The sequence below is a fragment of the Tachypleus tridentatus genome, chromosome 7 (genome assembly GCF_004210375.1).
Source record: "Tachypleus tridentatus isolate NWPU-2018 chromosome 7, ASM421037v1, whole genome shotgun sequence".
Taxonomy (NCBI): domain Eukaryota; kingdom Metazoa; phylum Arthropoda; class Merostomata; order Xiphosura; family Limulidae; genus Tachypleus; species Tachypleus tridentatus.
This window is the reverse complement of record NC_134831.1, coordinates 142,006-154,344: the sequence shown is the minus strand read 5'-3', so window position 1 is coordinate 154,344 and position 12,339 is coordinate 142,006. Positions and strand designations below refer to the sequence as shown.

The 12,339-nt window shown below is 34.3% G+C and overlaps 1 protein-coding gene across 4 annotated transcripts in view; it reads left to right on the top strand.

Moving 5' to 3' along the window:
• Positions 1–12,339, top strand: part of LOC143254943 (rho GTPase-activating protein 44-like) — a 72,418-nt gene extending 60,079 nt beyond the window's left edge. For 2 of the 4 annotated variants that reach the window (XM_076509852.1, XM_076509853.1), the window contains one exon: positions 5,304–12,339. In XM_076509852.1, coding sequence (XP_076365967.1) covers positions 5,304–6,135 — 832 coding nt within the window. In that variant the 3' untranslated portion in view covers positions 6,136–12,339. The remainder of the gene's footprint in view (positions 1–5,303) is intronic. The other 2 variants (XR_013030379.1, XM_076509854.1) reach the window with 2 other exon arrangements.

Below are 12,339 nucleotides of genomic sequence, written 5' to 3'. Positions count from 1 at the left end.
TTGCTCTCTGTACTACATTAAGTGTGTTAGTACTGTCTCTATCAACTTGTATTGTTTCACAACACTGGCAGCCAATCACATTCCTTGTTCTATGTACTACATTGACTGTGTCAGAACTGTCTCTATCATCATGTATTTTGTCCCATCATTTTTGCTTAATGGATAAACCTTGATCATCTGTTAAAGTTGTAGTAAATTTGACCTAATGTTACTTTGTGCTTAGTGAGATAACAAGAACTGTGTTATAGGTTTATATATGTAGCAAAATACAGTACAGTTATCATTGTTTCAGAATCTGGAAATTTGGTTGGTTGTTATGTTCCTGTTGTACATCATGATTCAAAAAATTAAAAAAGATCAAACTAGGCTTTAATTTTTTTGTTGTTACATGTTAAAACTGACACTGTTTTTTTATTTAATTATGTAGTATATTCTAACTTGTATGTGTGTTTCCCTCAGTTAGGCTCCTAAAACTGGAGATTTTAAAAATACTGACTGATGGAGTTTATGTATGATTATCTCTCTGATTTCTGAGTTCATCAGGTTGAAAAAAAGTCAAATTATCAAAGAGTTGCAGAAACACCATTTATTAATAAATACAGCAATATTGTCACTATGAAAACAGTAAGACAAAGACAAATGGGTCTGTTATGGGTCATATTGGACTGGCAAGGGAGAGGAAGGATGTGAAACTATTTACAAACCTCTCGAATTTGTTCCCCACCAGGTGGATTCCTGTACATGATGGGGAGATTTCCCAGAGAGGATTCTGTACTTTCAGTTTACCAGGTAATCTATCTAGGATCTAAACATCCACCCACATTTTTGCCATGTGTGGTGACCTGTGAAACGGAGGAGAGGGTCCTGGTGGTTGAGGGGTCCAACTCCAACACACCACTTTGGCCTTGAATTCCTGTAGATGGTTGGCCTTGGGGTGGGGACGACTCCCCCCCTCCCATAGTTATTTGGCTGGCCCACTTAGGCTAGGGTTAACTGAGTACCAGTGTTGGATGTTTTCAACAGGTATTGTGGGCATTGTGTCTGATACTGGTGATCAGGTATAATGCTCACAAAACACTTGCATTGCTGCAGTGTCTTTGTTTGGCATTGTAGTGGGACCCTTGTAAGGCACCATGATGGGTGGGATTAGTAGGCACTGATATGTAGCATTTTTATTATGGATATTCCTCTTTATGAAAAAAAAAACCCAAAAAAACAACAACAACAGGTTATTGGAAAACCACCACACATAGACTTTGTTGTAGAGTCAACATCACAGTCAGATTCTGTACCTCAATTTCTAATTATACATACCTTATCCAAGAAATCCTTAAGGCAAATGTTCCACTTTTTTTTTATTCAAAAGAGATTAGAGGGGTTTGCTGGCTTCCCTAAATTAGTAAAGAAGTTGTGCTCTGGAGACATTTTGGTGGAAACATCTTCACCACAACATACCAAAGTCCTGTTAAAATCAAAGGCCATTGGAGGTATACCCATTAAGGTTACTCCACATACAATTTTGAATTCTTCCAGAGGAATTATAGTTGAGAGGGATTTAAAGAACATTCCTGAGTTGGAGATCCTCGCTGGTTTCTCTAGTCAAGGCGTTTCTACAATGCGCTGAATCTCCACTCACAAAGATAGAATTATGGTGCCTACTAATGTTCTGATATTGATGTTTACATTACCACATCCAGTAAAAGCAAGTTACCTGAACTGTAAGGTATGGCCACACATTCCCAATTTGCTCAGATGTTTCCAGTATCAACAGTGCAGCCATTCAAAAACATCATGTCAGTTTTTTTAACAAACGTTCATTGTGGTGGCAAAGACTACGACACTTACAAGTTCAAACTAGAACCATGCTGTGTTAACTGTAGTGGTCCACACCCTCTTACTCTTACTTCTTGCCCTAAATGGGTGGAGGCTTAGAAATTATTGTCCCCAGCTCCATCTTGGACATATGCTGCTGCACTCCATTCCATTGCCATAGTGGAAGTGCACATAGATCTCTCCGTGTCTCCAGCAGAGTTGTTTGCAAAACATCTGAAGAACATTTTGCCCTCCATGGTTAAAAGACTTAATAAATCTATGCCTACTTCCATCTCTATCCCTACCACTCCTATCAGTTACTGCCCTGTTCCACTTCAATTGGCAACAAGTTTGGGTGTTTCCTTGGGTCCATCCTCTTCTGCATGCATGAGAACTAAAATGACCATTCAGTCATGCCCTCAATCACTGGAATCTTTGTCCACAGACAGAGACCTACCTACTTGACCAAGGGCAGGATCCATGGAGGTCGATAGACCTTTGTCCAAGAAAGAAAAAACATGGTCAAAAACAGAAGGGCTCCCCCACCCACCCACACACACACATTCTCCTCCATATAATGGCTACTCTGATCCAGTGGAACTGTTGTAGTTTTTGTTCAAATATTGATGATATTGATAATTTGATTGAATTTTACCATCCCGTGTGTCTCTCCTAACAGGAAACATTTCTAAAACCTGCCAATACAGTAACCTTTGGCAATTTTCTTTGTACACAAATGACAGGTTGAATGATGGATAAGTGCAGGGTGTGGTGGCACTGTTCATTGATCAGCATGTGCCCACCCTGTCTTTGCCACTTGATACACCCTTGGAGGCTGTAGCCATCTACGCTTCCTTGGATCATACCATCGATATTTGTTATCTCTATCTGGCTCTTGAAGAGACTTGCAATCCATCAAACTTTGATGCCCTCATTGAGCAGTTACTGTCTCCCTTTTTAATCCTGGGGATTTTAATGGACATAATCCTCTCTGTAGTGATGCTGATATTGATGGGAGAGGCTGTTCCATCGAGCATATGCTTTTGGATTACAACTTATCTCTCTTCAGTACTGGTTCTTATACATATTTTCATGCACCTAGTCAGTCTCTTACTGCTATTGATCTTTTTATCTGCTCTCCTTCACTTTTCTCTAACTTTTCTTGGAGGGTTGACAGTAACCCACAGGGCAGGGATAATTTTCTTGGATTAAATACCACTCTATCATCTCTTCTACCACCAGTTCCAAAGTCATATGGAACAAATTTCGAAAGGTTGGTGGACAGTATACTTCTGGCCAGAACTTTGTCAATACTCTCAGCAGATGCTTTTATTGAGTATCTAACATTTCTGCTTCATCCCCCATATTGTTAGCTATCAAGACACTGTCAAATCAATTGCCTCTTTCCTGTTGGGCTGATCGTCTCTATGACTATAATCATCCATTTATGCTTGTGGAACTCAAGCTTGCTGTTCATTTGTCTGGCAGTATATCATTCAGACCTGATGATATTCGTTACAAGATGCTGCACCATTTCTCTTCTGTCTCTCTTGCTATTCTTCTGGTTGTATTTAACTTGGATCTGGCAGGAGAATGATTTTCTTGATTCTTGGTGCTATGCTATTTTACTCCCTTTTCTTAAGCCTGGGAAGGATCCTAAGATTCCTTCAAACTACCATCCAGTTGCTTTGATGAGCTATCTTTGTATGATCTAAGAGAGGATGGTTAATACCCGCCTTGTTTGGTTCCTCGAATCAAACAATTTCCTCTCACACACCCGGTTAAGGTTGCGATGACAGTACTCCACCATGGACAACCTAATTTGATTTGAAATGTCAATCAGGGAAGCCTTTCTCAAGCAGCATCTTGTTTCTGTATTTTTTAGCCTTGAGAAAGCTTATGATACAACATGAAGGTATGGCATTTTGTGAGGCCTCTACTTCTATGGGTTGCATGGCCATTTACTGATTTCTTTTTAATGAATTGGCGACACTTTTCCGTTCTTTCCTACAGGAACTTGGAGTTCCTTGAGGCTGTGTCTTGAATGTTACACTTTTCATTATAAAGAATAATGCCATTAGTGGACAACTCCTACCTACACTTGCAAATGGTCTCTATGTTGATGACTTAGATATTCCTGACTGGAAGTATCACCTTCTATTTATCAAACATTTTCCAAACTATCCTTCTCCTTCCATTTATATGAATGGTTCAAAATGAAGAGAGACTGTTGGCTCTGCTATGGTTTGTTGTGATTCAGTTGTTGCACACAGAATCCCCTCTACAGTTTCTGTGTTCACTGCCTAATTGTATGCCATTTCTCTTGCCCTGGATTACATAGAAATTATGCAGTACACAATCTGTGTTATTTATTCTGATTTGCATAGCTCTCTATTGGCTCTGAAATTGCTTCACATTAGTTCTTATCCTGTTCTCTTCAATATTCAAAACTGACTGACTCATTTTTCTCTATCATCTACTTCTGTCTAGTTTTTTTTAATGTCAGGCCACATTGGTATTCACAGGAACGATCTTACTGACATCACAGCTAAGTCTGTCTACTCTGGTACTATGACTGTTATTCCTGTCTCATACATGAACTGTGGTCTTGTATTCAAGGCTCGGCTCTGCACGAACTGACAGTCAACTTGGAATGAGCAATGTGATAACAGGCTTTTCTAGATTAAAGCTTTTATTGCTCTTTTGCTTCTTGCTTCTGTAAGGATCAGAAGGAGGAAGTTTTTATGGCTAGGTTATGCATTGGTCACAGGTTTTTAACTCATTGCTTTCTTTTATCTGGTACTGATGCACCAGTGTGTGGTCTGTGTAAGATTCAGGTCACAATAGCCCACATTTTATGATCGAGAGCAATGGCACCATTTTAAACATATTTTTACCATGGGTTCACCCTTGACTTTGGACAGTGTCATTAGGAATGATGATGCTATCCACCTCAGTTGTGTTTTTAAATTTTTAAGGACTGTTGGTTTTTTTAACTCTATTTAATATTTTAATTTGAAAATTGGTCTACCTTTTGTTTTATCATGATTTCTTTTTACACATTTTAATGCATTTACTATTTTACATTTTTACCGGTTGTTTGGTGCAGATAGCCCAGTTGATTTGAGCCAATAAATGCTAAACAACCAACCAATCTTGAATTTAATCCTGTGAGATTTCTTGTACTATTAAAAGTTATAATTATCACAGTATCATCTCTCTGATAGGACCAAAAACATATTAAAACATTTTTATCAATAGCAGTATGTGCACAGTTTAGTGTAGTGTCACATAATCCAGTTATTAGTTACAATGTCAGTATGAAACCAAGAGATAAACTTGCACCATTGATGATACAACTTGTAAAGAGGAAGAAAAACACATTTGAGGTGTTTCATTTTTCATTATAACTTGCTTGCAATACTACTGTGGTGAATAATTTATCATAATTAATTTTTATATCTGATGTGTACTTTTCTCTTTTTTTGCAGTTTAACTACAAGTCCAATAGCTAACAGTCCAAAACCTACACATCGACCAAGCAAGAAACCTGCTCCTCCGACTCCTGGTGGTCAGAACATTGAAAATGTTGGAATATCAGAAAAAACATTACCTCCTAACCACAGAAAACATTCCTCCATCCACTGTGTGCCACCCACTTCTTGTGAGAAGTTTTCAAAGGTTGACCTGGAAACATCATCATGCTTACAGAAGGTTGTTGAACCTTCTGGAAAACTAGAGTGCCCTTTCACTGTACAGTCACGTGAAAATATCTCAGGTAATGTTATAGATAAGTCTCATCTGACCAGGGCTGAAAAACCTCAAAAACCAGAAAAGCCAACAAAGTTGTTATTGTATTCCACCAATTCTTTAGATCATAAACGTAAATCAGGGAAAGGAGAAAAGCCGCCATTAGCCCCTCGCCACACAAAATTAAGTAATCATACTGAGAAATCAAGTGTTCCTCTTCCTGGTATATCCCCAAGAAATCACGTAAATCCTATTGAGAACTTATCTTTAGCACCTCCTGAGAAACCAAGCAAACCAGAAAAACTTGCAAAACCAATTAAATTTTCTGAATCTTTCAAGCAGTTGTCACAGCCAGAAGACAATAAGAAAATCCTTAAAAGTTCTGGTCAAAAGTTTTTGGTCCAAGAAACAGTAACAAAAAACTTGGCAGAATCCAAAGTGCTGCTTGTTGAAACTTTGGGCAGTAATGAAGAGGACAAATCAAGACTGTGTGAACATGAAGTTGAAGACAAAAGTGAAAAGTTGAGATTGTTTCAATCACAGAAAATTACCTGTGAAGATTTAAAAAATTGATGAAGCAATATCTAAAGATGTGAAAACCACAGGTTCAGGACATGCATTCAAACAGAATAGATGGAGCTTCCTTACGTCCCAGTCAGCTGATAAAACACCAGACAGGCCACCCCGAATTACTCCACCATCCAATGAAACTAGTAACAAAAATAGGGATCTAACTGATTTTCCTAGTGACTCAGAAGAGAATAAGACTTGTGTTGTCCTCTCTTGCCAAAAACAATCACCAGAAGGTTCATCTCGAAGCATTTATGTTGAACCAGAAGTATCTGTTAATCGGTCTTTTGAAAAACCGTACTGTACAATTATCCATATTGGAGGGTCAGACAACACAAAAGTGTTATCTTCCCCTAGTTTGGTTCGTAGCAAACCCCCCCGTCCTTTGCCTCCGGTCAAACCCAAGTTTAACACTGTCAGTAAAGGTTCTCCTCTGTAAGTTATCTTTACAGTTTGCTTCAAATTAAAACATGTAAAACTAGATACCACTGACAGTTTAAAAAACAGATTTTTTCCATGTTACAATAGTGTAGAGGGGATTCTTCTTCGTGCCTTACAATCTTCTAGTCTGCTGTTTTGCCTCAAGAAAACTTAGTTATTTCAAATCCAGTAGAGTTAATCATTTAGAGTAATGTTATATATTATTTTTTTCTCTTGAACAATCTAATTGAAATGCTTCAACAAAATTAGAAACAAAATGCATTAGCTTTATGGTAAAGTAACACTCAAAGTAAAATTAAACATAGTCCTCGGGAACCTGGTTTTATTTTGAACCAGTGCTTGATAGAAACAGTTGATCTAACTGGCACAATAATAACTTGGATTGAAGAGATACCTCTTAATAGATACTAAAATAAAAGAAGGGTCTTGTTCTATGGTTTATTTTTCTCTGAATTAAAAAATACTCTAATGAAAACCTTTTGGAGGAACTAGTATGAGATATAAATTTCTGTAAGGGTTGATAAAATAAGTTAAGCCCCTGGTTTGGATAATATATGTATCTGTAAAATTAAACAAGTCTTTCTTTTGTACTAAACCAGTTCCTATATTAATGTGTTTCTCTGTATAGTAAGGTATTGATGACACATACTTTTGTTTTTTTCCAAAGTTTAGTATTAGATGCAAAATCTTATTTAAGTAAACTATTTAATAATTACTTAACTGAAAAGTATATTGTGAATCTTGAACTGATAAGTAGTAACAGTGAAAATATGGATTGTGTGTAAAGCCTTGGGGACAAGGTTAACCATATTGGTTAAACAAGCAAGAACTTATTCAATGACTCCTCTTCTCTAGCACTTAACATTTACATTTATGACAGATGTTAACTTCTCAGAATGTGTAAAGATCACATTTCATATTGTATTCCCTAAATCATTGAGTTGAAATACCTTTTTTCTGCCTAATGCCAGTGGCTTTAAAGATTGTTTGTTTTTTTGTTTGGTTTGGTGCTCAAGTGGCATAGCTGTATACTGTTAGAAACTGAGCTTCATTATCCATGGTGTGCAGAGCACAAATAGCCTGTTGTGTTGCTTTGCACTTAACTGTAAGCAAACAAAACTTTTATGTTGGATATCTGTGTGTAAACAAAACACATTAACATATGTACTAACATTGGCAGTGTCTGAAGAACAAAAGGTATGAACCATAATGTTATATAAACAGACCACCTTAACATTCTTCTAATTATGTAAATAACAACACTGTACATTACCCTTATGTAAAGGTGTACCATATAAAATAACATTCTGTTTTGTACTCTAATAAATGTTCATAAAGAAACATCCATATGATGTATTTTCAAAACTGACTGAGGAAGGTTGAGGATGATCCAAATAGTTTGTAGAATATGTTTTAAACTTAAAAAACCTGAATAGTTACATGTAAAACCTTAAAGGTTCTAGACCAGTGGTTCCCAATCTTTTCTCCACCAGGTACCATATTTTTCCCCATGGACTCCATGTTTGTCTATTCAAAAAACTGTTCTTATTAACTCCTTTTTCCATTTTTTTTTACTATCCAATAAAAGATATATATAACTGAGTGTGCAGTTCAAAATAGCAGTATTATAAAACTTGCTTGTTTAATGAGATGGTACTACCTTTACGGACTCCATGTTGGGTACAACTGTTTGAGATGATAAACTGCATATAAGGTTCCAAGTATTTAATTCAAGAAAAGAAGGTATGTAAGGAATACAAACACTCAGGAGGTTCTGAAATTACTGCAATTTTTTCCCCCATCATTCTCTCTTTTCTTGGTCTTTGCTTCATGGCATCTATTGACTTTGATTTGTTAACCTTTTGTAAGATCAAGAAGCCATCCCAAACATCCTGTTCTATTGAATTTTAAAAACATGCTGTATGTAGTTACTTTAAGTTGTATTTATTTATGTTAAGTTATGAGACCAGGAGTGTTTGGATAAAAGATATTTTGGATTAAGTTTTCTGATAAAGCAATCAGCACTCAGAATCACTAAACAGAAACCTGAAACTCTAAATATCTTTGAACAGTTAACTATTCTTCTTCAGGAAGATAAAAAAAAAAGAAATAATGAACTATTGAAAAGTGCTTGAGTTTTTGGACTTCTATTAAAATTTGTTGAAGTAGTTTACATTAGTTTGAATCTCCTACAACTTGCACATGTGCAAGTCTTCATGGTTAAGTGTCAGTACAAGACAGGTTTTCATATTGTATCTTGAATGGACTTGTACTTAAGATGTAGACTATACAATTTATATTTGAGTGTAAACAAAAGTATAGAAACGCACCACCCATGTATTGTTTAGTTTTGGTAGTTAATCATCATTCTTTAATATTAAGATCATATGTAGTAAAGTATATTTATGAGCAGCTATGTGATCGATTCTTGTTAAAATTTGTCTTTATGTTGATAACAAGACTCCTTGTAAGAAAACAGCATTAAAGTGTGTAATTTGAATTTTTCAGTGTAGAAAAAACAGTAAGCCCCTAATATAGGTAATATATATGTATATGCAATGTGTTTTATCTTTTTTTTTTTTTTACAGAGCTCTTATAAGTTTGTAAAATCACTGTAAATAAATCAGTTTTGGTAATTTTGTAAGTTTAAGTTAATTACGAAATTTTAAATAATACAGAACATAATGTGGTAAAGTAATATTATAAAATATAAGTAACTCGGATACTTTGAAATATCTGGATTGGGGATAGTTGATATTATGTTTCAAATAACGAGAGTACAGATTTGAAATTGTAAGAATATTTATAGTTGCATTATTAAAGTGATAATCATTCTATGCTGTTATGAAATAACAGGTTTTATAGCATTAGGTTATAATTAAACATGGTTTCATACATGTTGTGAGTTAGAAATGTCATATTTAGTATCTTGTAATAAGTTAGTAAAACAATGTATAATTTTTCTTTGTTTTGTGCCCAAAGTTTGGACAAACTGACCCAAACCTTATTAATATATTAAGTTAGAAACATGGAAAATTTTCTTCTAGCAGGTTATTATATTAAAATATAGTTCATTAATGTATGAAGTGATATTTAATGTTTAGTAAGAAACCTACTGAACTAATGATATCTCTATACAGTGGGTCAAAACATAGCAATAATTAAAATTGAGCTTTTATACTGTAAAAGTTGCTGTTATTACCATTTTGAAAGTAATATTTATCTAAACTGACTGCTATGTCATTTAAATTTATTAAATAAAGTAGAACCAGTATAAACCAGATACATTGACCTAACACTTTTTGTTAGTTATTACACATCTGTATAATAGTTTTGTACTGCTACTTGTATTAGTCTAATTATCTGTAAAGTATATATTTAAACTAAGCTACAACTGTTAGAAATAAAATTATAAGAATAGTGTCAAACCTATGATAGGGTAGTATTTAATATTGTCATTAAGTCCCTATGATATTATAGTCAGATTAAACCAAACCTACTTGTATTCAGTGCTGCTAGAGTTGGTATGTGACAATTCACAAAATAAAACTAATTTTGTTGAAAATATATTTTACCATGTTCTTTTAATCACCGAGTTTTCTTAAAACAAACAGAAAAATGGTTGTATGTGTCAATCAAACTTGTCTTATGCAGTATTGTATTAAAGAATGTAAGACATATTAGAAGAAAAACAACTGTAGGCAGATCGTTTCTATTTTAACTGTTTAGCTTGTAAGATTTTTTTTTTTCAAGTAAATACTTTACCTTATGAAAGTAAGTTTAAAACTTTTGTAATTGTACTTTAAAAGGACTTATAACCAAAATACCAGAAAAATCAACTGTTTTCCTTATATTTAAAGGTAGACAAGTTTTAATGAAACATCAAATTGCAGAATCTCAGATCAACTAGTTTAATGAAACTGTGATGTTGATTTTACCAAATGTTAACTTGTAGAATAGTGTTTCATGCTACAGAGTTAGTTGTGTATGGTTATTGTTTTATTTTTTAAAAGTTTATGGTATTGTATATTTGTATTGTGTACATATAAAACTGGGCTAAGTTTAAGACTTAGTGTTAAATATGTATATTGTGTACATCTTAAGTATTGATAGATACGTATGTCATGTATCATACTTAAAAAGGAGTGTTAGGCTATTTAATTTACGTCGGACACGTGCTAGTAGTACAGCATGACAGATTATTGTGTATCGGAAGAATTGAAAAACGTAATTAGAGGTTCAATACCTAGTTAATATAAGTTTACACTTCTGAGTAGACTTTAGAAAATTAGATACATACTGATTAATGTTGTGCAGCCTGTATGGGGGAACGTAACATAATGGGTGATATGTTCTGCCTTATATGAAGAAAGCATAATTTAGAATGCATTTAGTACATTTACGTGAATGTCACTAGGGGCACTACTGTTACAATTATTACTTTGTAGTCATTACGAAATGCACGAGTAATACATGTATTATAAACATTTTTCAGTATTTTACAGACCGTGTCTAATACCCTTATTGACTTTATTACCAGCCTACTATTTTACACTACAGATAAATTATGTATTATACACTATTATGTTTATCATTTTATTTCAATGACGTTTTGATTCAAATGAATTCACTCTCCGAGATTAAGATGTGATGATCTAGGAATCATGAGGAAAGTTTATTGTCAGAAAGATTTAATAAGAAAGTAATGCTTTGTTGTTGTTTTTCAATTTGTTTTTAGCTGTTAAAAGTTCTTGCAATGTTTGACATTCGGATATTAATCCTAAATCTGCAGAAATTTGAATCAAGTGTTACAAAAACAAAATTGAGTGGATCAGTGTCCAGATCGTCTTCTGCTAACCTGTATTGTTAAGAGTATATTTATACAAGTGCTTAGAGATTTAAAAACAACTTTGTAACTATATTAAAAATATACAAATTTACAAAAGCAAAATGAAACCGTATCTCTGCAGTGTTGTGAAACAATTTTTAACATTAAGAAAAATATTAGCACTAGTAAAAAACATTTGAAAGGTTGTATTAATATATTTTATTTTTTACTAGGCTCTGGAAGTGTATTACATGTAAAACTGTGAAAACTATAAGCTTTTAATCAAAATATAATGAAGTTGAATTCAGTTTTGCACCTCGTGGCCTTCAGACTATCCTCGAGGCGAAAACTGTATATTAATTTGCATTTATCTGTTAACATATAATAGTGGTCGCCATATTGGAGTCTACGTTGGTTCACGAATAGGTTTGAAGTTTTCCTTTGCATAATAATAACAATAAAACGTTAGAAATAAACATACAAAGGTGTAACCTGGATTTGAACAAAGAGCACACTTTGATCTAAGAATTATACTCTTCGCGTGATCCAAACGTTTTTTACCTGAATGTAAATCTAAAAAAAAGAAAGTAATTTAAGAAATAACCAGCGGGAGGTTGTGTGATACAGCACTAGGCGGATGGAAAATCTCTGCATCGGTCAGTATATATATACACATCTCACCAACTACATTTCGGTTTTCGGCGATAACTTGTTTATAATACAAGAACACGGAAAAGGTGACGTGATAGAATGTGAACGTTGCAGAGACTTTTCGTCTCCACTCTTATACTCACGTGTTGTTTTATTTAAACTAAAAACGGTATTTATTAAGTGATATTTCTTTTTTGTTTTGAAATTCGGGTACCGGTGTAACAGCAGTGTATACTTTGTAGAATCTTTTGTTTATTTGATATTGGAATAAAATGCAGATTCGTTGG